We start from the raw sequence: 26,177 nt of genomic DNA on the forward strand, positions 1-26,177 counted from the left end.
ACATGTGGAGCGTTGTCCAGGGTGTTTTAGAGAAGGGAATATAGTCTGGGACATGTGGAGTGTTGTCCAGGGTGTTTTAGAGAAGGGAATATAGTCTGGGACATGTGGAGCGTTGTCCAGGGTGTTTTAGAGAAGGGAATATAGTCTGGGACATGTGGAGCGTTGTCCAGGGTGTTTTAGGGAAGGGAGAAGAGTCTAGGACGTGTGGAGCGGTGTTTTGTTCCACCATGATTTGTCTAAAACATGACGGGTAAAATCTTTGACCTACATAAAGACACCAAGGTTCTAAACTCTAAACCAGGAGAACATTTTGACCATAACCTTTGACTGTAATACAGTAGGCATATACCTGTTCTGTTGATAATCAGGTTAACAAATCCCATCAATCAATCAATCAATCCGTACACACTTACCTATGAGGAATATGATCATGGCCATGACATGGATGACAGCATGTAGCATCTTCACTGTTCTCTTTGATTCATTGCGAAACACCCTGTACACCAACACACCTACATGTGCACGTGCGCACGCACACACACACACACACACACGCACGCACGCACGCACGCACGCACGCACGCACGCACGCACGCACGCACGCACACACACACACACACACACACACACACACACACACACACACACACACACACACACACACACACACACACGGAATATTGATTAATTGAATATGAAAACATTTATAATCGTAATGACTTTCGGACCTCCTGGTGGCACTATACCAGGAAAATGTGAAAAGTGCCTGGTGGCAATGTGCATGCAAAGTTTCACGGCAATCTGACTGCATTCATGATTTGAGCCTGAGGCATTTTGTTCAAAACAAGCCACTCCTGCAAACTATGAAGAACTGGACAGATCCCTGTTGATCACGTGACTATAGACATACTGTGTACTGATTTGCATGATGTCTGGACAAGGTTCTGCTCTGGAATCCAGGGAGTGTATGTGCACAGTTTTGCGTCCATCAAGACAACCCTACAACCGTAGCTATAATTGCACCTGCACAAGTGCTGCACAATTAATCGAGATCTAGATTCAGCCACCTATGTGATCTCATTTCTATATTTGAGCCTGAATGGTACAGCACTATAGTTGGCTGTCCAATTCATCTTTGTTACTCTTATGTTTTTGCTACAAAAGAGAGGTCAATCACTTTGATGTTGTCTGTTTAAAGCCACAGTAGTTGGCTCCAGGTGACACATTTTGATCGTAGTAATGTTCAGCAACTAAAGACAATAAATATTTACATGGAAAACATTTGAATCGTGTGAGAATCGTGATCTCAATTCTTGCGGAGGAAAACTAACTGCAGCATAAGTGAATGCAGTTATAAAAGGAAATGTTTTAACATATCTTTCATGGTTTGATGTAATTAGCAGAGATCTGCGTCAACATGGATGTCAATTAAGACCCTCGATCATTACAAAGACTGCACTGTGATCCATGTGTTCGAATGCTTTGATGGATCTACAAAGCATACTTCTGTCTTCTGTGCACACTTCTGTCCACACAGATGTGCATGCATACACGCCACACACACACACACACACACACACACACACACACACACACACACACACACACACACACACACACACACACACACACACACACACACACACACACACACACACCACACACACTTACTGTTACTGTTAAAGCCTAATTGATTGTCATTGGTTACTCTGTGGTCCTGAAGCCTGTCCAATATAATTAGTTCTTCTATATGGCTACCACCCCTTGTGCAACCAGATCTTATTTTAATGATGTTTGGGGGACAAGATACTATCCTTTAGTTTGTATGTGGGTAATATGTGTTGTTAGATATTTCAGTATTGTATTTGTGCAACAGTGACAAATAATTATCCTGCAGATTTGCTACACACACGTGTTCTTGTGTTGTTATTTCATAGGTTACTTGTTTTTATGGTCTAATGTTTACTTATCTACAAGCTCACAATATGATGTTGAAGACTCATCTCTGCCATTCAGTTGGTATAGAATTATGCATTCACTAGTATGCGTCATCAAAGTGATTAGCCTTCATTTACAAACATGATGAGCCTTTATTCACATGCACGGCGGGAACCCCTGTCGGTGTTTCAAGCATTATGTTACACTTTAGCTATTGAAAAATAGCAGATCTACAAGCTCATATCGTGGTACTGAGTGCCGTGCTATGAACTTGTAGGTCTGCTATTTGTGAAAAATCGTGAAAATGTGCCTCAAATCTTTGAATATATATTCTTTCAGAGTTTCAGTTTTTAACTCAAATCTTTGCCTCTGGAGGGTCCCTGGAACAACAGATTTTCAGATGGTGGTCGGCAGCATATTGCATATAATTATTGGGGTCCTTGACATGAAATATTGAGAACCACTGATATAGAAACATGAGGTTCATCTTCATAATCATGGTTCTAAATGGTTCATGGTTCTAGCTCTTTATAGGTCTATAGGCCTTCATTAGAGCTATGTTACTCTTCTCTTCCTGCGATCGCATGAAATGCAGACCAGCCTCTCGTCTGTAGCGAAAATATAAAAAACGTTTTTGCTACTCACCAATACAATGGCGGCTTGTGTTATTAGAAAGGCTACTTTCCTTAGTGGACACATTCTGAGCCCCCCACCACACATATAAAATGCACTTTTTGGCCAGAAAGAGATTTTCTTTTCACCAGAAGAAAAATACTATATGTGTCTCCACTGCGCCCTCTACCAATACTGCCAATTAAGAGAAAACCTCATAGACAAGATGTTTCCTTTCGCTGAAAAAATGTAAACGCTATTTCTATGTACACATAGAAACGAAACATGAGGTGCAATTGTGTGAATAAATGGATGGATGGAGGCTAATCATTGCCCATCTCCATCTGGAGGCTAATCCAACATCTCATCATCATCATCATCATCTCATTATTTTAACCCATTTAGGCCTCATGTTGAAATTTCCTTATAGTTAAAACTGGTCAGCTGTGTGTGTGTCCCTGGAGTGGGTGCGGTCTAACTCTGACTGTGAGGGTCTCAGAGGTCAGAGCAACGGTCACCTATGCTGGACAGTCACCTGCTAACAGCTGCAGGTGCCAGACGGGTCCTCATGGATGTACACCAACATAAGCAACAACAACACTGGACTGGACTAAAACTCCAAGGGAATCTTCCATGTCTTCCCTATGCTGATCACTCCATCTCGCACGCATTCATTAGGAACACTGCACTCAATGAGGACATTATCACATTCACAGTTAAAGACAGACTACTAGTCCTTCCAACCAGACTCAATCTTTCCATCTGGTTCCCCAGCACTGAGGTTCCGCATTGTTTGCACCACACCACAGAACAGATCACTGAACCACTGTCAAAGGACAGCACGCCATGATAGAATAGTGGAACTCATAACCAAAGGACATATCAACATATCATGCATCCTCAGTGAGAATGTACAAACATTCCTGTGTCATTCCATCCATGTTCCAACTCTGTGTCATATATGGCAGAGACATGTTACATTATACCCCTAGAGTACTGATAGTGACATGCCTGTTGTGCCTTGGAAACACATATGCCATGATTTTGTAAATGTAACATCTCCTTTGTGTGGACCATAAATGGTTAAAGTGTGTGTGTGTGTGTGTGTGTGTGTGTGTGTGTGTGTGTGTGTGTGTGTGTGTGTGTGTGTGTGTGTGTGTGTGTGTGTGTGTGTGTGTGTGTGTGTGTGTGTGTGTGTGTGAGGGTGTGTGTGTGTGTGTGTCAATACTCTCAATAAGGACACCTGGCATGCCCTCTGGGTGTTTACTTTAGCACACACGCGCACACACACACACACACACACACACACACACACACACAGTGACCAGTGACCTTTGTATATTGATGTAATCCAGTTACTTTGTCTGTTGCTGTTGCTTCAGGCAACGCACTTTATCTGTATCAATCTAAACTCCATTAGCAAACACACACACACACACACACACACACACACACACACACACACACACACACAGCCAAATCAAACAGACACACCCGAGTCTTACTTGATTAGACTTCAGTGGAAAGACAGGAAAACACATAACACAGAGAGAGAGAGAGAGAGAGAGAGAGAGAGAGAGAGAGAGAGAGAGAGAGAGAGAGAGAGAGAGAGAGAGAGAGAGAGAGAGAGAGAGAGAGCGAGAGCTGGAGAAGGATGCCAAATGGAATACAACCACCTTTAGGAATACAAATCATTGTGTACCCCTGCGCTGTTTACACCAAATGACCTCGGTACATAGAAATACTGTTCATATAATCAGAGCAAGTTGCAACTAACTTTAATTAAATTATACTTGGATACATTGCTGCTACTTGGAGTAAATGTTTTTAGACTAAGTAAATGCAAAACACTGACATACTGCTGTTAACCCATTTAGGCCTGAGGCAGATTCTAAAAACGCCTCTATATCCTGACCTAAGTTTTCTGAAAAACTTCAAATATTTATATAGCAGCTCATTTTTTTAAATGCAAAACACTGAAATACTGCTGTTAACCCATTTAGGCCTGAGGCAGATTCTAAAAACGCCTCTATATCCTGACCTAAGTTTTCTGAAAAACTTCAAATATTTATATAGCAGCTCATTTTTTTAAATGCAAAACACTGAAATACTGCTGTTAACCCATTTAGGCCTGAGGCAGATTCTAAAAACGCCTCTATATCCTGACCTAAGTTTTCTGAAAAACTTCAAATATTTATATAGCAGCTCATTTTTTAAAACATTTTTGAATACTGTACATACTGTACAGAACCCAAAAATGGGCCCGGCCTGACGGGGTAAAACACCAAAAGGGGTTCCCAAAAACAAAAGGGCAGTCCATACTCTCTCCGACCACCGAACCTTTCGTCGGAAAGATCAGACTTAATTTTTTTCTCTGAAGTAGAGTTCGGAGAGTCACAACATCTGGGAGTGCAGCTTTCAGAACAAAAATTCGGAGGAATGCGTTTCAGAAGTTGCGAGTGACGTCATGTTGTAGTTGTACCGGAGCTTTCAGACGAAAAGTTCGGTGGTCGGAGACAGTATGGACTGCCCTAAAGTCTATAACAAGCTACAATCTCTGACAGCAAATGCACAATCCTTTTTTTGTTTTCACAAGAAAGCATTACTCAGTGTTAATGTAACACAGCTCTGTTTACACCTATATTTGATTTCTATTTACATCCAAAATGTATTGTACATGAATTGCTATATCTTCATCGTTTCGTTCCAGTTTTGCTTTCACTTTTGCTTTGGCAATGTAAATGTATACTTTCTCATGCCAATAAAGCTCCTTCAGGACTTCCTGCAGACCTTTATTTTGTGTTTTAAATATATCAAGTACTATTTATTGGACATAGTATTAAGCCGAAACCACACCAAAGGGTCGGGGTCCAGTGGTGTCATGCTCGTAGAACGCAGTAACACGCCATGGTACCAAAACAATAAGGGCCTTTCTCGGCCCCACTCCTTTCCCATTGTTTATATTGTGTTTAGTTTCCAAGATGGCCGCAGCGGGCGGAGGTGAGTGGGCTGGGTCGACATATGCCCTTACTGGGCTGCATTCAAAACACTTGCCTTGTGTCTGACACCTGACTTGTGTCTGACTTTGATGGATGTGTTCTGCCACCCCAACCCCCATCAAACAAAATGTTTGGTCAAACCATATGGGCTCCCATTGGAAATGCATTGGAGCGGCCATTAAACACAGACACAAGACAAACGCAAGACAGGTGTCTTGCGTTTGTGAATGCTGTCCAGTAAGGGCATATGTCGACCCGACCCGCTCACCTCCACTCCACCCCCTCCTGGTGCTACAGCCATCTTGGAAACTAAACACAATATAAACAATGGGAGAAGGGTGGGGCTGAGAAAGGCCCTTATTGTGACATGCACACGCAGGTAGGGAACGGAACGGTGCAGAGGGTGCACGCTACAACGCATATTCAAGAGAAGACGCACCTAACCTCGGGTCAAGGGACTTGACACTACAACATGCACCAAGTACCCAGTGCTGAGTGGTCTAGGTTTACTGGCAGGTTTACTGGTCTAGGTTTATCAATGCAACTCCTTGAGTTGCAAGAAGTTGCATTGGTGTGGTTGACCTTAAAAAATGTTTTGTCCCGAACACAACCCTTTGGCATGGTATACGGGCTTACCCAACGATCCAACAAACTATTATTCTCTTGGGTCTGAGAGGCCGAATGTCATCAAATGGTGGTCCGTGCCTCAAATGAAGAATAAACAATGGACCTTGATGTGAAAAGGACTGAAAACCACTGTGTTAGGGCGTTATCAACATTGTTTGGCTGGGAACCCCCGGAAATGACCCGCGTGTGTGCGTGCGTGCGCTCTCACCATCTCCGTAAAGGAACAGACCAAGTACCATGCACAGAGGGTGAATGTTGAACTGGTGGGCGGAGCCGTCCCAGGAGAAGCCTCCGCGGTATTGGCCCATCCACACGCCCGTCAACACCACCATGGACACGCCCAGAGCCTGGGACATGCCCACCAGCCAACCCAACGCTCCCAGACCTTCTGATTGGCTGACTGACTCCATGACGGTCTGGGAGAGAGAAATAGACAGAGAGAGAGAGAGAGAGAGAGAGAGTTATGAAGCTATTTCACTTAGTAAGAGACCACACATTCGCTCAAGATTAACGGTTTATTGAAACAGAATGAGATGAATGCATGGAGTGGAGTGAGGAACCCAAGGTAGGGCGAGACTCAGGGTGGGGGCGTAGTCTCTGGAGCTGACGGTCATCTTTGCTCTATACTCGGAATGAGCGGCTGGTCGTCTCTGCTCCGTCACTGCCCCCCCTGGATTCCTAGAGAATCGAGGCGGAAGGAGGAGGTTGGGGTGGAGGAGGATGGCGATTTTGAAGAGTAGTGAAAATAGCCGATCTACAAGTGCAGTACTCACAACCCATGTTTGGTCTGTCGTGGAGTAGAACAAACAACTTGGTTGAGAGATCGCAGGTGTATTTATGCTGTGGTGATTGCACCAGGGATTGGCTGGGTGATAATGAAAGGCAGGTGAGTTGATGAGGGAGGAGTTGTTGATAATGAGGGAGGAGTGGTTAAGGTCAAGCGGAAGGAGGTCTCTTCTCCCGAAACTACGTTGTATAAATACAACTTCCCTTAATCACCAGCACTGAGTGACTTCATGACCGTCTGGGAAAAGTAATTTAAAAAAAAGTTAACAAAAAAAAGTACATAAATTAAAAAAACGTATTTAACATATTCGTACCCACCAGCTATGGGACGTTATCAGCCAGGTATACGAACATGTCCGTACCCCCGTAAACTCCAAAGTGGTTGAGCCCTAGAGCAGAGCCATGAAGAGTTGCGATATTGAGGGGGCAGAAACCGAGCGATCGAGCGCTGCTCATGCAGCCTGAATTGAGACAAGCTGGAGTTGGAAATACATTGTTTTCAACGAGGACGGCGCAAATAAGAGCTATTTTAAGCACGTGTGCAACATGACAACTGTTTTAAAGTATTGTACAGTAGCAACTAAAGTTTATGTTGTACGATTACTACAAAACAATCTAAAATAAAGTGATTGAAGATAATTACAGCTGGGATGTGGCCTGGGTCCAATGCATTTCTGCCTACTTCCAGTCCAGGACTTGTCCTAGTTGGTTGTCCCCATTCTCAATAAAAGTCTATGTAGAAGAGCCGCCATTGCACTGGCCCCATGAACATGAAGTGAACGCAGTTTGCGTAACTCTGTCTATATCTAAGGCTCTTCCCCAGAGCAGCTTTTAACATTGATCCCGGTTGCTATGCAACGCCTCAACTACAACAGCTCTCCATTTACCTCCATGGTTACAAGCGGGATTTTCAAAACTCCATAACTCGGAATCTATATGAGCACTGTCCTTGGTGATCGTCATCCATCCAAGGTTCGGATGTCATTTGTGACTGTGCCTCGCATCGCTCCCGACATGTAAACGTTTCTGGCTAAAGGTAAACAGTGTGCGCTAATCAATGGTTGCAGTGAGCGTGTGCAGGGGGCGGGCTAGAGCTAGGGGGCTACAGCGGGGAGGAAACCGATCCTCTTAATTGAACGCAGGCGCTGGCACAGGTTATTTATTTATGCTACCAGCTAGCAGCACAGGAACAATTTAAATTGAGTTTAACTTTGAAGTTATAGGAAGGGGGTGGGGCAACAAAAAATAATATCAAATATTTAGAGCAGGGGTCCTCAACTAGAAATGATGAAGGTCCACAAATATTTTTTTGAATAAGACCGAGGTCCGGTCCCATGCGCGGCGTCCATCGGAGAGCGGGGCTCTATGCCCGTTTAGTATGGTCAAGCCAAGCTTAAACAACTCCAAATCAGGCCGGGAGTTATACGCCCTGGCAGGCCACACTGCGCGCAAGAATTTTGGGGGCCCTTGGGGGACATTTTGGGGGCCTTTGCAGAAATTTCACATGAGAAATGTACCATCTGATGTTATTTATATTATTAACTTCTTCCCTCCATTAACATAAGACACACAATGTAGATGTGCTGCAGCAACACTGCCTGAATTGAATTGAAATTGACTGTGGCTGGCCTGGCCTGAGCTTAGGAGAGTTTTTTTTTAAATATATAATTTGCCTAGGGTCCGCAGAGAGGTGGTCCGCGGTCCGGTCGTGGACCGCGGTCCGCCAGTTGAGTACCCCTGATTTAGAGCAACTTAAAAACGGTCTGGAGTGTTCACATAAGCTTGAGTAGACGGTAAAATGACCAAACTTGAAACCCTTTAAATAAATACTTTTTGAAATGTCTATGGGAAAAATGCATGGGGAATTATTTCCTGGACCTCTCGTCGTCATGAAAGGGGCGGGACTGCGAGTGCGACGCTCTATAAAAACATTTTGAGCTTTTATTTGGGTAAAGTGATGCAAATATAAGGTCCCCAGACCCCCTCGGGGTCTTGCCAGACCACAATTGAAACAAATGCCATTTGTCATGTTAATTAATGTTAAATAAAGTCCTTAAAGAACAAGTCTGCAGGGGTTGTGTGCATGCATGTGTGCGTGCGCGTGTGCGTGCGCGCCCCCACCCCCCTCTCTCAATTCAATTCAAAGGGCTCAAATTGGCATGAGAAAACATACGTTTACATTGCCAAAGCAGAAAGAACAATACAACAATACAGCAATACAATCAAAACAAAAATGATGTACTTTGTCAGAATCTTCAATAGATCAACTTCTATGTACCAAGATCACTCGATGCAGGTATAGTGCAGGAATATACACAATGATTAGTCTTTACGGTGGTTGTGTTCCATTTGATATCCTTCTCCTATCACAGCAACTCACAAATCTTGCTGCTGTGTTTGCACATTGTTGTACTTCGCCCAGCAGATATGGGAGTTTTTTGTCATTGGTCATGTTTTCAAAATCTCTCTCTCATAATGGGCGCGTTCGGAAATACCACACCGGAGCTCAGCGCACACGCCTATTAGTTTGCGTTGCACAGTGGGCTCAGTCTCAGTGCGCTATTTCCGAACGCGCCCTCATCATATATCATAGTATAATTGGTGACAGCCTGTCACCAATTATACTATTATTATGAGATGATAGATAACTCTCTAATAGTGTTTATAAGGTAACTGTCACTGACAGTTACCTTATAAACACTATTAGAGAGTTATCTATATAGCCTACTGACGCACGGAACGGGAGCAGGTTGGCGCGCTGCATGCGTGGAAAACACTATATAGGCGCTATAAATTAACATAACTTAACTGTTATAACAGCACAACTGGGTCTTGGTGACGTTCTGACGTACGACGTGTATATGCGGAACAAATGGACAGTAGTATAACATACAGTCATATAGGCTACGATACCGTTAAAAATATAAACAAACACACAGACCTGCTGTTGCTCTGATGTGTGCGAGACTCCACTCTGATAGATCCGCCTTCTGAGAGAGAGAGAGAGAGAGAGAGTGTGTGTGTGTGATAGAGAGAGAGAGAGAGAGAGAGAGAGAGAGAGAGGGGGGGGGGGGGGGGGGGCAAGAGAGAGAACGCAATCGATTTGGATGGAGAAAGTCAAGATACTGCTGCTGTTGCCTGCTGACGATACAATCACGTCACAATGACGTCTTGTGATTAAACGTCCTGTCTGTCTGTCTGTCTGTCTGTCTGTCTGTCTGTCTGTCTGTCTGTCTGTCTGTCTGACTGACTGACTGACTGACTGAACTTTAAATTAAAACATTGATCTAAATAAATAAATACTGTTCAGCACTGTCTTCAATGTTCTGGCTGACTTTGTTTATCTGTTTTTATTCAACAGCCTTTGATTGCCCTCATGTGGACAAACGTTTAAGTCGACAATTTGTTCACAAAATATTAACAAAGAAATCACACCCGTGTGAAGTGAGGGGCGCTCTTATCATATCGTACGTCATCATACATCATCTCATTTCGGCCAATCAGAATTTGCGCCCTCACCTTCGCGTCTTCAACGTTTGTGTTACACAATGTTTGTGTTTACACAAACACTCAAAATTGTCCGTTCATTGTCAATAGCATTTAATGTTTGTGTTAGAACAAAGTTTGTGTTAACACACACACACACACACACACACACACACACACACACACACACACACACACACACACACAAAAGATATCGCCCCTCAAAAACGAGATGACGTCACGCCGCTAGTCTATACCTTTAGCAGTCTATACAAATAAATATGCAAGCTCACATCACAGTGAGATCATTGAGATGCATGGCAAGCTTGTATATCTGCTATTTCTGGCACCCCATACTAAAGCATGCAGAGCATAAGATATTAAACTGTTTTATTGTTAAAGACGGAGCTGAAGCGCTCGCGTTGCAGTCAGTGTGAAGCATAGAAAAAATCACACCCTTGAGTGAGTGGCGCTCTTGTCATCGTACAAATGTATGTCATATTTGGCGGACATTTGACCCAATTGCTCCTTTCATTGTCAATGGCAAATATGAGACGTGTGGGGACAAGATTTATGTCATATTTGGCGGACATTAGACCCAATTTCTCCTTCCATTGTCAATGGCAAATATTGAGACGTGTGGGGACAAAAGCTGTATTTAGGAGGGGAAAAATCAAACCCGTGTGAAAAGCGAGGGACACTCAATTATTGACCTTGTACCAACCTTGAAACATACCGTAGTTGCATCAAGAATGGTGGTCCCTTATTGGCCAAGGGTTTCCACCGACATACCGACAGCCGATTTGCTCAGACACATGATATAAATTCTCCATTCATTGTCAATGGCATTTAATGTTTGTGTTAAGACAGAATCTACACTACAGCTGCTTATAGGAAAAAAATAGATGCCTCATTGGTCCCTGCAGTGCGTTGAAGCAACCGGTCTCCAGCGTGAGGCGGAAGTCTCATATGTAAAACATATGGATGGATCCACAGATTTATAGAACATGGGGATGGGCCTGTAAAAGTCCATTCCAGGAGCTCTGGTAATGTTGCTACAGGTCTGACATTCTCTGTTATCACCAAAAGATGGCAGCAAACCTATATTTTGGGTTGTATTGTACATTCGACCTCACGTAGAAACAATCACAGACATGTAAGTATTGCTATTATAGGTTGCAGATTACTATGAAAACCTGCAAAACATGTCAGTCAGTCTGTCCGTCCGTCCGTCACGCCTCGTAACACGCTCATAGGGCCGTCAGTCCATCACGCCTTTCACGCCTTTCACGTTGTTGAACGTCGTTCGAACGATGTTTGAACGACTGGGTAATTTACATTTTACTCAAAACACTATGACTTTAAAATGTGATGTCTACATTAATACTGCTGCTGTGAAGTTGTCCGATGAACACTAATTATATGTAAATGCATAAACAGTAAACAACCTAAGGCAACGGAATCCACACTAAACAGCATGAGATTATCTTAAAGTCACTTTATTGTTTATAAAACATGACATTTATATATTAATAAATACATTCAATATATGTATAGTATAAAATGTGACATTTATACTGTACTATTTATAAAATGTGACATTTATACAACATCAAAAGACAAAAATATCAAAATATATGTAAATACAAACAGTGGCTGATGTTCAGGTCGATATAGCCTAAAATGTTACTTTAATCATCATCACACTGACACGGAGAGAACAGCTGCAGAGTTGCAGACAACATGATGTTTAAATGTTTCTGTTTAAATGCTTATTGTATACTGTATCTGTGTTTAAAACCCGAATTTCAAATTACAGTTGTTGAGATATCATTAAGATGTTATATTTATTAATGCATTGATGTACTACATAACTACACCATATGATACGTGGTTGTGTGTGTTTACCGTTGTCACAGACAGACAGACAGACAGACAGACGGACAGACAATTGGCACTATATGGTAACTGAGGAATGTCCACTGGAAGCATGTTAGCATTTTGTAGCAATGCTAATGGAAATTAATGGGGTCAGGTCATGGGTTTGCGTAAATGGTCACTGCAGTCAGATATAGCATGTTAACATATAACATTATGTTTGTTGTTTCTTTTTTGTATGTGTGATTATACTCAGGATCGACATCCTTGCACAATAGAGTATGCTCTCAATGTTCTTCCCACATAAAATAAAGGTCAATAAATACATAAAAATGGAAATGAATGTGGTCAGATACTAGCATGTTAGCATTATGCAGCAATGCTAATGTGAATTAATGCGGGTAGCAGACCATACAGTATCATGATAAATAAAAATAAGGTTTATCGTCCCATAGCTCGATCTGTTGTCGGGCAGAAACCAACTAGGTATGTCCAACATATTAACTTTCCAGGAAATTATAAATAACACAAAACAGTAGGCCTAAAAACACTGCCTCAGTCATCAAAGGGTTAAAGCCCAAACCACACCAATGGGTTGCCATGCAACTCCTTGCAACCAAACGGTTGCGAGTAGACGCATGGAGACGCATGTAGTTGCAAGCAACCATTGCATTGAATCAGTTGGGTCAACATGCGCCACCATGCGCCGACGTGCAACAGGACATATCACACCGTCGGGGCGAACGCTAAAAACGTCTTTGTTGTGTCTCGACCCATTGGTGTGGTGTGGGCATTAAACGACACGATACTGCCTCATCAAAGTTCCTATGGTGACTTTATACATTGTCAGATGGTTTAATGTGTTTTTCCACCATTAGTGTGAACATGGTTGTTTTGACTAGAATGACAATGGCAGGTGTCAGACAGAGTATTGGAATGTGGCCGGTAAGTATATGTGTAATCAATCAGCTCTCAGACCAGGTGGTGATCCATTTGTTTTTCGTCCTGTTCCTGTTTGCGGAGGAAGTGATGTCATCCTGGATGAGGAAGCCGTCCGCGGTGCAATGACTCTTCTTCCTGTCCACCGTGCCCTGGTGATAGGCCACGCTCCTCTGGAAGAACCCACACTGACACGCGCACGTGTGCACACACACACACACACACACACACACACACACACACACACACACACACACACACACACACACACACACACACACACACACACACACACACACACACAGGATATTGACTAAACATTATGTCAATCTAGTGAGGTGATTCAGAGAAAACAAATGTGCTATCATGCTTTCTTAATGTCACGCTGGTGAACATGCAGTTATGGCCTATTCATACTACAGATGTGTTTGGGTGATATCACTCCCCAAGCTGATTTCACATGTAAAATGGGTGGCCAACCAAGATCTATTGCAGAGTTTGGCTAAAGCTTTGGGAGAGTGAGACCCCCACCTGCTGGAGCTTTAGTAAAAACAGAGAGATGTGTTTGGGTGAGTCCCTTATCACTGTGGCTCAGTGACTTCATAAAACTGGACTATGAATAGGCCTTTAATGTCACACTAGTGAACAGTTTTGTCAGACTAGTGAACATACTGTAGCAGTGAACATGGTGAACATACATAGCACTATAGCAGTGAACATAGCAGTGAACATATTATAGTAGAGCAGGCTGTTACGTTGGAAGAAAAAGATAAGGCAGTCGGTTAGAGTTAAACGGACAGTCAATCCAATGAGCTGGGAGCAGCTAGTGAGAGAGCAGCCAGCCAGCCAGCCAGCCAACTGCCCAGCCAGCCAGCCAATTGCCCAGCCAGCCAGCCAGCCAGCCAGCCAGCCAGCCAGCCAGCCAACCAGCCAGCCAGACAACCGCCCATCCAGTCAGCCAGCCAGCCAGTCAGCCAGCCAGACAGACAACCACCCAGCCAGCCAGCCAGCCAGTCAGTCATTAAAGCAGTGCTTCAGGCAGAAGGGTGAAATCAGACGCAAACGGCTTCTGACATACATATGGGGATGGGTAGGGGCATAGATATATATTAAAACAAAATAGTTGCCTCATAGGCCACTGCTGTTCGTTGGAGCCATGTGTGTCGAAGGAGGGGCGGAACAATTATTCAGATGGTATTTCTTTTAGAAAGGCAGTTACCAGACTGCTATTTACGTCAGAAATACATTTATCACACTGTATTTATGTCATAAATGCATTACTCACACTGTATTTATGTCAGAAATGCATTAATCAGATGGCAATTCTGTCAGAAAGACACTCAGAGTGAGAGCCGCCGTTAATGGCGGCTGATTTATTTCACCCCTGTGCGTCATTCAGTCCTTACAGCAGACGTCCAGTTCAGCCCAGCCTCAGTGCTCATTGGTCAGCTGCCAGCTGGTTCAGCCATTCAGCCAATGGGATGGCTGGCTCTTCAGTCTGGCTGTATGTTCATTGGCCTCGAACATCTCCCTGGTGTGGACTATCTTGAAGAACCCACACTGAACAACCAGGAAAAAAGACCTTGTGGATCAAGACAAGCACGTGCGTGTGTGTGTGTGTGTGTGTGTGTGTGTGTGTGTGTGTGTGTGTGTGTGTGTGTGTGTGTGTGTGTGTGTGTGTGTGTGTGTGTGTGCGTGCGTGCGTGCGTGCGTGTGTGTACCTTCCACAGCAGCCACCAGAGGGCAGCCAGCAGCAGAACTCCACACAGGACAGACAGCAGGTAGATCCACAGGGGGGCGCTATTCTCCACCACACCTCCACCCTCCGGCTCCAACAGTACACTGAACTGTGGAACAATATAACAATATAACTGTAACAATAAAACCATACACTGAACTGTAGAACAATAGAACAATAGAACTGTAACAATAGAACCATACACTGAACTGTAGAACAATAGAACAATAGAACTGTAACAATAGAACAATACACTGAACCGTAGAACAATGGAACTGTAACAATAGAACCATACACTGAACTGTAGAACAATAGTACAATAGAACTGTATTAATAGAACCATACACTGAACTGTAGAACAATAGTACAATAGAACTGTATTAATAGAACCATACACTGAACTGTAGAACAATAGTACAATAGAACTGTATTAATAGAACAATACACTGAACTGTAGATCAATATAACTGTAGCAATAGAACAATACACTGAGCTTTAGAACAATATAACAATATAACAATATAACGGTAACAATAGAACACTACACTGAACTGTAACAATAGAACACTACACTGAACTGTAGAACAATAGAACAATATAACTGTAACAATATAACAATATAACTAACAATAGAACAATACACTGAACTGTAGAACAATATAACTGTAACAATAGAACACTACACTGAACTGTAACAATAGAACACTACACTGAACTGTAGTAAGAGAAATCTATGAAAATCTGGGAACTAAATCGTTACCAAGAAATTTGTTCACCAACGTGTTTCGAAATGTGTCTAATAACATGTACTAAAAGTTTGAAATTCAACTCCTGTGGGGAATTGAGTTATTAGCATAATATGTGACCATACCCATAACATCCTATATAAGGCCAAAAAGTCAAAATTTCATCATTCTTTAAGTAGCATGACTGTGACATATGAAACTAGGGGTTTTTCATGATTCTGAATCCATTCCAAGCATTAGTTTTGCACAAAAAATACTTCTTGGGCTAAATTAGGCCATATCCACTTGACCAAAATGTGCTGACCTCATCACGTTTGTGATGACGGCTATAGCCGTTTTTTGTGCAAATGCTTGGAATGGATTCAGAATCATGAAAACCCCCTAGTTTCATATGTCACATGCTACTAAAAGAATGATGACATTTGGACTTTTTTTCTTTATATAGGATGTTATGGGTATGGTTCCACAAGCTGCGTCCAAAGTAGAGATATGCTCATGGACTCCGCTCTATGCTATGATCGAGGTCTGCTTCGGGAAACTGGACGACGTGGCATGAGGGAGGCAGGGAGAGAGGCAGGCAGGCAGGCAGGCAGGCAGGCAGGCAGGCAGGCAGGCAGGCAGGCATGCAGGCAGGCAGGCAGGCAGGCAGGCAGGCAGGCAGGCAGGCAGGCAGGCAGGCAGGGAGGCAGGGAGGGATGGTTACCTGTGTAGTAATGGTTTCCATGGTGATGGCAGGTTTGCGTGTGACCAGTTTAAGAGACGCCTGTCCTCCTATTGTCACCTTCCATGACTCAGCATAATCCTGCACACACAGACATGTCAGAGCAGGAGGGCATGGTGTTAGATATGGTAGTGGTCTGTTTGCAGTGACTCATTTATTACATAGGCATATATATATTACAAATAAATAGATGCCTCATTGGTCGCTGCAGTTCAGTTCTATGCTTCGCAAGGAATCTCGAGGTATGGTATAGGTATAGGTATGGTTGAAAACTAAAATAATTGAGGAGATTTTTTAATTATGTTACTATTGGGTATACTAAATAACATACTAACAATTTAGGAAGAAATAACTTCAGTCATAATTAGTCAAAAAGAAAGAAAGAAAGAAAGAAAGAAAGAGAGAAAGAAAGAAAGAAAGATGTGTGCAGACAGACAGACAGACAGACAGACAGACAGACAGACATACCTCTATTAGGGTAGAGTTCCAGAGTCGAGCGCTGACAGACAGGTTGGCTGAGTTCTTCATGTTGACGAGAGGACAGATAAACTTCACACACCTCACTGTCCCCTGAGCACAGTCCTACACACACACACACACACACACACACACACACATGCGCGAGCGCACATGCAGCGTATAGTTAGCACCTTTAGGTACCTATAGCCTAGCTATACGTTTATAAACGTAGATAGCAGCGAAAAGGTTTACCAATGTGCGCACGCACGCACGCACACAGGATAGATTAACTTCACACATTTATACACACAAAAGTCCACAGGTTTAGCTTCAATTTCCATTCGGGGATTAATAAAGTATATCTCATCTCATCTCAGGTTTGTGTACTTTTTTATTTGCATTGTAATCCTAATTTTACCTAATCACCTCATATGAATATGAAGATCAATCAACTGACTGTGAGAAAATGTTACTGCTGCCGAATTAGTATACATTTTCGCTAGAAACGGACTGTATCAAATATGACTGACGATACAGAGACACCTTCACGACAATATAGTTTATTTTTGGACCACAATTCTTATATGAGATGATTTTAAGATTACCTGATGTAATTCTCCATAGAGAAAAATGTGTGTGTGTGTGTGTGTGTGTGTGTGTGTGTGTGTGTGTGTGTGTGTGTGTGTGTGTGTGTGTACCAGTGTGTGTGTGCTCTTGGGTGCCCCCCGCAGGCTAACAGAAGACTTGGTTTTCCTCTTCTCTCTCCTCTCTTCCTCCATACTCCTTCTGACCCTGTTCTGTTGTTTGACCTCTGATGACCTCTGGTTGACCTCTGATGACCTCCGGTCGACTTCCGATGACCTCTGGTTGACCCTGCTCGGCCCCTCTTCTTCCAACACCTGGGGAGAAAAATATGCGCATTGATAAACTTTTACGTTTATAACCGTAGATATCGGCTACGTTTATAAACTACAGGTACCTATAACAAAATACATACATAAATGGATGCACCTGGGACGTATCCTCAGTGATGTATCCCAAGGTCATCGGGGTTTCGGGTCTCGCAACATCATACCCCTCACTCAGGTGACCCAGCCGGGAGTGATCAAGTCCCGACTTACGTCCCAGTAGCTACCCTCGATAAGTCCCATTAGGGAAAAACCAGGGCCACACAATCCGTTCCTCCTGAACTACTCTGCCGGGACTGGGAGGTACCATTCTGGCACATGGAAGGACTAGGCTCTGTGGGTTGACACCTGTCCGGGCCCCTCCTACGTCTCACCAGGTCCACTCCTGCTCTCACCAGGTCAGGCCCTGTGCGTTGCACCAGACTCCCAGCACCAGGCACTTTATTCAGGAATGGTGGATTCTCAAGCCGCAACGGTTCCGCAGGCTCCACCTTGCCCTTGGTGGTGCCGCAGGCTCCGCTTGAGGCTTGAATGGCCCTCCTAAAGGCCTCACCGTGGGTTTGTTGGGCTTCTTCCTCACGGAAGACACAGGCTGGGGCGCTAACCCATACTGCTCCCGGGTGCCGTCTAATTTCCGGCTGCCACCCGTCTCTCCGGTGGTCACCAGACTATTCCTGGTTGTCACTTAGTCTATTCCTATGAGTCACTATAAATAGAATAACTATAACAAAATACATACATAAATGGATGCACCTGGGACGTGTCCTCAGTGATGTATCCCAAGGTCATCGGGGTTTCGGGTCTCGCAACATCATACCCCTCACTCAGGTGACCCAGCCGGGAGTGATCAAGTCCCGACTTACGTCCCAGTAGCTACCCTCGATAAGTCCCATTAGGGAAAAACCAGGGCCACACAATCCGTTCAAGGTTAAAGGTGCTAACTATACAGTACGTATATGTTCGTAGACAACCCTATACTCCATATGAAAGTGGCGACCGTCAATTTACCTTTTAGCTTTGCTCCGGTTAATATGGAGAGCCTCCGTCCCCACCAGCTATGGGATTTCTTAATCCAGATCTATTGAGCCGCCATTATAACAGGATTCCCGCGCGCATCCCGACGATCGTAAATCATTTGTGAGTTTGTATCGCATCGCTGAGCACATGTAAATGTTAATGATAGCTAAGGGGTATGAGCTACTGCTAACGATGACTGTGCTCACAACAACAGCCCCCACCACCCTGAATAACCCGGAACTAACCCGGAAATGAAACAAAGATAGTAGAGTTAGAGCGGATGGGTGGCATTCAGTAGGTGTGCTTATGCTGCCAGTAATAGAATGATACATGTAATTGGCCGCCGACCCCCATCTGAAAATATGCCGTTCCAGGCACCCCCCCTCCCGAAACAACGTTCCTTGTGAAAGAATATATATTCAAAGATTTGTGCTACATTTTAGCAGATCTACAAACTCTAAGAGCTTGTAGATCTGCTATTTTTCAACAGCAGTGGTTAAACGCTAAATACACAGATATATAGCAGAGCTAGGCGGGTGCCAGCATTGGCACAGGGGAGGGTGATCAGTGATCACTGGCATTTGTGTGAGAGAGAGGATTGTTTTTTTCTTAAATCCGGTGGTGAGGTGACCACCGGAGCTGTAATAACGTGAAGCGGTGGTGAGTAAAAATAGAGAGAAGGGCTGGGGAGAGCAGTGGTTTGCTCTTCGCCGCGCCTTCAGTAATGTCATGTTGTAGTTTGGTGGTCACCTAACCACCGAAAATCCAGACTATGAATAACGCTTTACCAGCAGCTTCAGAGGGTTGATGATGTCACCCGGCGGGATGCAGCGCGGCTCCGACGTCCCGTCCAATCGTATCTCTGTCAGGTACAGCAGCCACTTCCCATTGGATGACTCCCATGGCCAATCAAATTCCACCTCCAGCTGGCCAAGGTCACCCAGCGGCTTCCCCGATAGGTCCACCTGACAGGAAACACAAGACACACCCATTTCCTGTTCATACAGGAAACATAAGCCACACCCACTAACTGTATCAGGACCTACTTCCCGTTTATACAGATACAAGACACAGCCACTTCCTCTTCATCAGTATCGCACCGGAAGTGACATGTATACAAAGCAGTGAATGGAGCAACCTGGACCAGCTAATAACAAACATTATTTATGAACCATTGAGACCTTTGTCATATAAAAGGTTCAGGCACATGAAAGAAGACTTATCACAGTTTGCTTTCAAATCAGTTGCTTTCCGATGTGCACAGAGTGCACAGTACAACATTTTATTTGAGGATTTAAACAGCAGCAGCTGGTATCGTTTCTGTTCCGAGGTCTCGCGAAATTTGGCTGCCAGACAGGAAACGGTGGCATACTTGGCAGGTTCAGAAACGTACTTTTTGCTCTTTAGATACCTGTATACAATTACACAGTAGGCTAGTGTACACATCGAAAAGCAGCCCAGCAGACAATAATGTGTTGCATGCCTTCTGTTATTTGCCAGAAGTGATTACTTTACAAAATATCTCATTCATTCAGAAATAATGTTTGTTCATGAGCTGGTCACTGAGCTCTCATTGACTCCAGTGCAATCTGCCGAACTTCCGGGTGCAGTTTGGTTCCAATGGGGCGACGAATCTGCCGTTTGGAATTGCCTGATATATCGAAAATGACGTTGGTGACCTTACCTCCATTTAATATACCTTGGTATCACCAGGGAACACTCTGTCTGTCTTAAAGGTGAAGTGCTGCAGAGTGCCCAAACTGCCCATCTTAAAGGTGAAGTGCAGCAGAGTGCCCACATCACATGGTGATGTTTTTACAATTTAGGCATTTCATCAGACACTAAATCCAGAGCGATTTACAGTAAGCAACAACCCATGATAATACATCAAAAAGAGGAAAAGACATTAAGAATCATAAGTAAGCTAAGAATATAACAGTATAATATCTATATAATGAAACTATGATGAGTATACACTAATAAACAGTATAGAGTGCTATGTCTAAAATAAATGCTATCTAAGTTAGTATAAGTTGAGCCTTTGCTTACGCCTGTAAGGTCATCGAGGCTATAAGGGCAAGTGCTATATGGCTAAGATTGAGTCTGAACTGGTCGGTTTTCAGACTTTTTGTTACAGAGTTACACATTTAAAGTCACAGTAACATGTTTAAAGGTACAGTCACACATTTAAAGGACCTTAAAGGTGAAGTCCAGCGGCGTTCCTACATCGCTGGTTGTCTTCATGGAAGACTCCCCGGTCACATGACCTCCGAAATGGGCGTGGCCTGGCTGCTTGATTCTAACAGCACAAAATAAAAGTAGGCCTAATTCATCAATCGAGCAGTTGAGACGAATAACTGGTACCATAGAATTTTAATGATCACGTGCACGCATGCGCGTGTGCATGTGCGCATTGTGGCATGCACACAGAACAGCTGCTATAGCCTAAGCCTATTGTTAAATAGTGTGTGAGAGTTTTAGACACAAACACAAAAGTAGACAATAGTCAGAGAAACAACTTTACTGCACACTAGCGAAACTAAATGTTTGCTTTGGACGAATGAATCTTAAGGAGGAGGAGGCATTCTTCTTGTGTGTAGCCTACTGCTGTAAGTGTGCATGCTTACTGACTTTAGACTGTTATTCGTCTCAACTGTCAATCATCCATCGATGAACCAATGAATAAACCAATCCGAAATAGAACATATTTAAGTAATATACACTTACAGGGTAAAAACAGGTTGCAGAGAATATTCCACCATCATGATGAGATGTAATGGAGAGAGATCTGACTGTTCACTGAGACTGAAAATACATTCATATAATCATCAATATTAAACACATCAATCTATAATTAATACATTAAATAAAATCATTATATCAATATGAAACATATGATACACATTCATACATTCATATTATGCGTGTGTGCGTGCGTGCGTGCATGCATTTACGTTGACAGTGACAACACGGTGTGAATCTCTCTGGTCTTCAGACTGATCTCTGATGCCTCAAAGATGATTGACAGTTCCACCTGAGGACAGACAGAGAGACATGAATTTTGCTTTAAGGAGTATTCTCATAGCATCATTATATGGAAATTGCAACCTTTGCATGTAGATTTCTTGTAAAATGACCACAGGTGGGATAGAGCGGTGTGCAATATGCCTTAAATAATGACACTTTCAGTTTAGTTGAACAAAACTTATAGGAAATAGTGTTTGCTTGAGCATACAACTTTCGACATTGTCTGTATATATCATCATCATCATCAGTCAGTCATTTGATCAGTAACAAAATGACCAAGATATATATTTTTTATTCCAGCCCTCAAGATTATTATAATTTGAACACAGGAAAGTTAAAGGAATATGTCCTCTTTGGTTCTACATAATTATTAGAACAGTGCTTTTTGCTGGTATCGTATTTTATGTCATGTTGCACGGGAGGCGGTCTTTTTTCCGACGGGATAATGGTCCGAAACTGTCGGACCATTGTCCCATCGGCTATTTAGGTGTCGGAAAAAAGACATGCACCCATGTTGCACACCATACAGAATAGAGAAAGGGTCGAGCGCCACCTTCTGGTTGTTTCTGAACGGTGCTCCCAGTTCACACAGCAGCACTCTGCCATCATCTGAGCATTCTACTGGAGGCCCCGGACCCTGTATAACAATATAATACATTATACCATTATCATCTGAGCATTCTACTGGAGGCCCCGGACCCTGTATAACAATAGAATACATTATACCATTATCATCTGAGCATTCTACTGGAGGCCCCGGACCCTGTATAACAATAGAATACATTATACCATTATCATCTGAGCATTCTACTGGATGCCCCGGACCCTGTATAACAATAGAATACATTATACCATTATCATCTGAGCATTCTACTGGAGGCCCCGGACCCTGTATAACAATAGAATACATTATACCAGTATAACATAATAATAAAGGTCCACTTCACCACTTTTCAACCTATCTTCATATAATAGGTCCTCACTAATAATCATGATAAAATGGCACGATTCTTTTCTACTCTGTGTCTGTGTCTCATAGGAGGGCTGTGGGCAGTTTAGAAACCGTCCTCCAGTTAAATCATCATTAGGCAGATTTTTTTTTTTAGGATGGTTTCTGAACTGCCCACAGCCCTATATGAGACACAGACCGAGTAGAAAAACATTGCGCCTTGTTTTCATGATTATTAGTGAGGACCTATTATATGAAGATAGGTTGAAAAGTGGTGAAGTGGTCCTTTAATCGTTGGACAACCCTAATATACACACACACACACACACACACACACACACACACACACACACACACACACACACACACACACACACACACACACACACACACACACCTTGGTCCTGACTCCAGAGTATTTGAGCGGTGCAGCGCCCTCTCTGGTGACGTTGATAACTGCAGCGTGAGCCTCTTCGGCCGGTCGCCCCGGCGATGCCTCGTTGGTTACCATGACGACCAGGAGAAGCTTCCTGACGGTGGCGCTGTAGCGGAACACCTGGACACCCTGACGACTGCACGCACGCACGCACGCACACACACACACACACACACACACACACACACACACACACACACACACACACACACACACACACACACACACATATATATATATATATATATATATATATATATATATACCAAATGTCCCACCTCCGGCTGCCGGACTATAATGATTTTTCTCTCCATTCCTCCTCAGGCTCATATAGGCCACAGCAGAGCAACTTAACTTTGGGTTTATGTTGTTAATAGTTGGGCAGCATGTTCCCTGCCACTTTGAGTTGGAACTTAAAATGCATTGATTAATTCTATTTCCTTAATTCCATGATATGTTAAAGCAGCTATAACATGCATTTTAAAACTGTTTTTTAATATAAAATATCATATTGTCTATGTCCCTCAAAGTTATTTCTAATGGTTTGAGCCTCAATCACCACTCTGATATAACCAGTTCTATAATAATTTCTTTCTGGACTTTGAAAGCAGTTTTAGCTGCAATACTGTTTAATAATGTCCTGAGGTGGTGGGGGTGCTGATATGCAGATTATTTTATATTTGAGTCATTATAATACTGATGCTAGATAAAACCAGGCTTGTCCATTCCATTCCAGCTTGGAAAATACACATTGTAAACAAAGTGGAAATGCAAATTTGGAACTGAAGACTGAAGAAGTAGGAAAACACAAAAGAATTTTATGTTATAGGTCCTTTAATAACGCGTTATGTTTGAGCTACCTCCGGTCTGGTCTCCCCCTTTTTTTGTTGTGGCCTCAGAGCCAGGCCATAACAGTACGGATCAAGTTCATCCGCACCCTTTGTTTTCATACTACATATTTTTGAGGCTGCTTTACAAATTGTGCTTCTGTGTGTTAACAGTCTCAGTGGAAAAACAGAACCTCTCCTTTTATTGTACGACTTAAGAGTGTGAAATGCCTTGTTATAATGCGCCAGCATAAGGCCAATCTGAAACATTTACTGGCCTACGGACGCACGTGCGCACACACACACACACACACACACACACACACACACACACACACACACACACACACACACACACACACACACACACACACACACACCTGGGGAAAGCTTGTCCATCCTGATTGGTGAACTGCGCCATCATCTGCAGGTTGCTATGGCAACGGTTATCAGAACCACACGCCTTACCAATATGGATCTGAAGAAAGAAAGAAAGAAAGAAAGAAAGAAAGAAAGGTTTGATGGACAGACAGACAGACAGACAGACAGACAGACAGACAGACAGACAGACAGACAGACAGACAGACAGACAGACAGACAGACAGACAGACAGACAGACAGACAGACAGACAGACAGACAGACAGACAGACAGACAGACCTGTGTGGTGTTGGTTCCATGTTGCCATGGTGATAGAACAACAGGTTGGTTCTCTTCCAGAGAAACAGACAGGACAAACTTCAACGGTTCAACCTGATCTTTAACTGGAGTCTGAATAATAGAGAGATATTATGGAGAGAGAGAGAGAGAGAGAGAGAGAGAGAGAGAGAGAGAGACACATAGCACACATTTATAACCTGATCTAACCTGAGCGTTTTGGGCATAACTGTACTAGTTATGATTGACAGACAGGTTTGCTTACGACAACATAGCCTGCCCCAGCATGTGTGATTTCTGGCCTAGAGGGGCGGATTCACAAAAGACCTGGTGGATCCTATTGGTTCACGTGCGGTATGTGCGTTACGTGCGTGCATTGCATGCGCGAGTGTGTGCATTACGTGCGTGCGTGCGTCTCACCAGCAGTCTCAGTCGGAGGATTCGACAGGAAGGCATGGACAGGAAACCGGTGTACACTTCCTGTCCGTTTTCTTGGAAATGGAGGCGGGGTTTCTGCCGCGTCACGTCGGCCTGTACGGTGAACCGCAGTCCTGCCATCATAAAAACACATCAACACTACATTAGGGTTAAAGTTAATAAAATAACGTTCAATACAAAATAAAAAAATGGCTGCTGGATGCAAGGGGTTAGGCTACGATGTCTGGAAGATATCGTTGGCTGATGATTTGTCCCGAGTGCGTTCTTTTTCCATATGCACCAAATCTCTTCACCCCCCAAAAATAGCAGATTTGTAGATCTGTTATTTTTTGTTGACTATATGGTTGCTGCGGTTCAAGTGGTTAACACACTCGGTGCTGTGAGTGCTGTCGCCAGAAGGTCCTGGGTTCGATTCCCGCTCGGGACGCTGTGGCTGCTGGTGCCGTGTTTCCTCCTCCGTGTCATCAGTGCCCATACCCGAGGCGGGGGTTGGCGAAATGGCCTTTCTGTGTGGAGTTTGCATGTTCTCCCCGTGTCCACTAGGTAGGTACCCTCACAAAAAATAGTAATCCTGGTCTCTAAACTGCCCCCCCCCCCCCGCAGTTTTTATCTAGCATCAGTATTATAATGACTCAAATATAAAATAATCTGCATATCAGCACCCCCACCTTGAGAGTACAAGAGTCCCTTCCCCTCCTGATGGAGGGGGAAGGAATAAAGTGTTCCTTCCACGCGCTACGTCCAACCAGGGAAACTCCCCCTGTCAGGTGTAAAGGAGCAACTTGGACACTCATGAATTCAAGTCCGTTGCTCTCCCCATGTCCCCCATATATGGGGACTAGGTTGGCGGAGGGTGTGTAGAGCCCGCAGGATCACATTTGATAATTGACACAGGGGTGAAAAATGGGTTACAAAATTGTGGGATAAAAATTATATAAAAAAAAAAACACACACTCGGTGCCATTGCCATAGATGTATGGCAATTAATAA

The 26,177-nt window shown here is 43.5% G+C and overlaps 2 protein-coding genes across 3 annotated transcripts in view; both read right to left on the bottom strand.

Moving 5' to 3' along the window:
- cyb561 (cytochrome b561) overlaps positions 1-9,927 on the bottom strand; it is a 12,727-nt gene extending 2,800 nt beyond the window's left edge. The window contains exons 1-3 of the mRNA XM_083781850.1: positions 9,904-9,927; positions 6,385-6,592; positions 414-512 (exon numbers count right to left, since the gene is read on the bottom strand). Of these exons, the coding sequence (XP_083637976.1) occupies positions 414-512; positions 6,385-6,586 (301 nt within the window). The 5' untranslated portion in view covers positions 6,587-6,592; positions 9,904-9,927. The remainder of the gene's footprint in view (positions 1-413; positions 513-6,384; positions 6,593-9,903) is intronic.
- Positions 9,928-12,961: 3,034 nt separating this feature from the next.
- The window catches only part of LOC310870590 (integrin alpha-3-like), a 28,897-nt gene continuing 15,681 nt past the window's right edge, over positions 12,962-26,177 (bottom strand). Inside the window, exons 14-28 of one of the 2 annotated variants that reach the window (XM_083781836.1) lie at positions 25,170-25,300; positions 24,753-24,863; positions 24,474-24,571; positions 23,228-23,402; positions 22,435-22,518; positions 21,809-21,888; positions 21,582-21,659; positions 21,051-21,153; positions 19,643-19,819; positions 17,628-17,828; positions 16,939-17,052; positions 16,453-16,551; positions 14,987-15,112; positions 14,672-14,825; positions 13,328-13,453 (exon numbers count right to left, since the gene is read on the bottom strand). In XM_083781836.1, the coding sequence (XP_083637962.1) occupies positions 14,727-14,825; positions 14,987-15,112; positions 16,453-16,551; positions 16,939-17,052; positions 17,628-17,828; positions 19,643-19,819; positions 21,051-21,153; positions 21,582-21,659; positions 21,809-21,888; positions 22,435-22,518; positions 23,228-23,402; positions 24,474-24,571; positions 24,753-24,863; positions 25,170-25,300 (1,676 nt within the window). In that variant the 3' untranslated portion in view covers positions 13,328-13,453; positions 14,672-14,726. Of the gene's footprint in view, positions 13,454-14,671; positions 14,826-14,986; positions 15,113-16,452; positions 16,552-16,938; positions 17,053-17,627; positions 17,829-19,642; positions 19,820-21,050; positions 21,154-21,581; positions 21,660-21,808; positions 21,889-22,434; positions 22,519-23,227; positions 23,403-24,473; positions 24,572-24,752; positions 24,864-25,169; positions 25,301-26,177 lie in introns of both variants that reach the window. The other variant, XM_083781835.1, reaches the window with a different exon arrangement.

This window comes from Protomyctophum parallelum, assembly GCF_964188405.1.
Source record: "Protomyctophum parallelum genome assembly, chromosome: 14".
Lineage (NCBI taxonomy): Eukaryota > Metazoa > Chordata > Actinopteri > Myctophiformes > Myctophidae > Protomyctophum > Protomyctophum parallelum.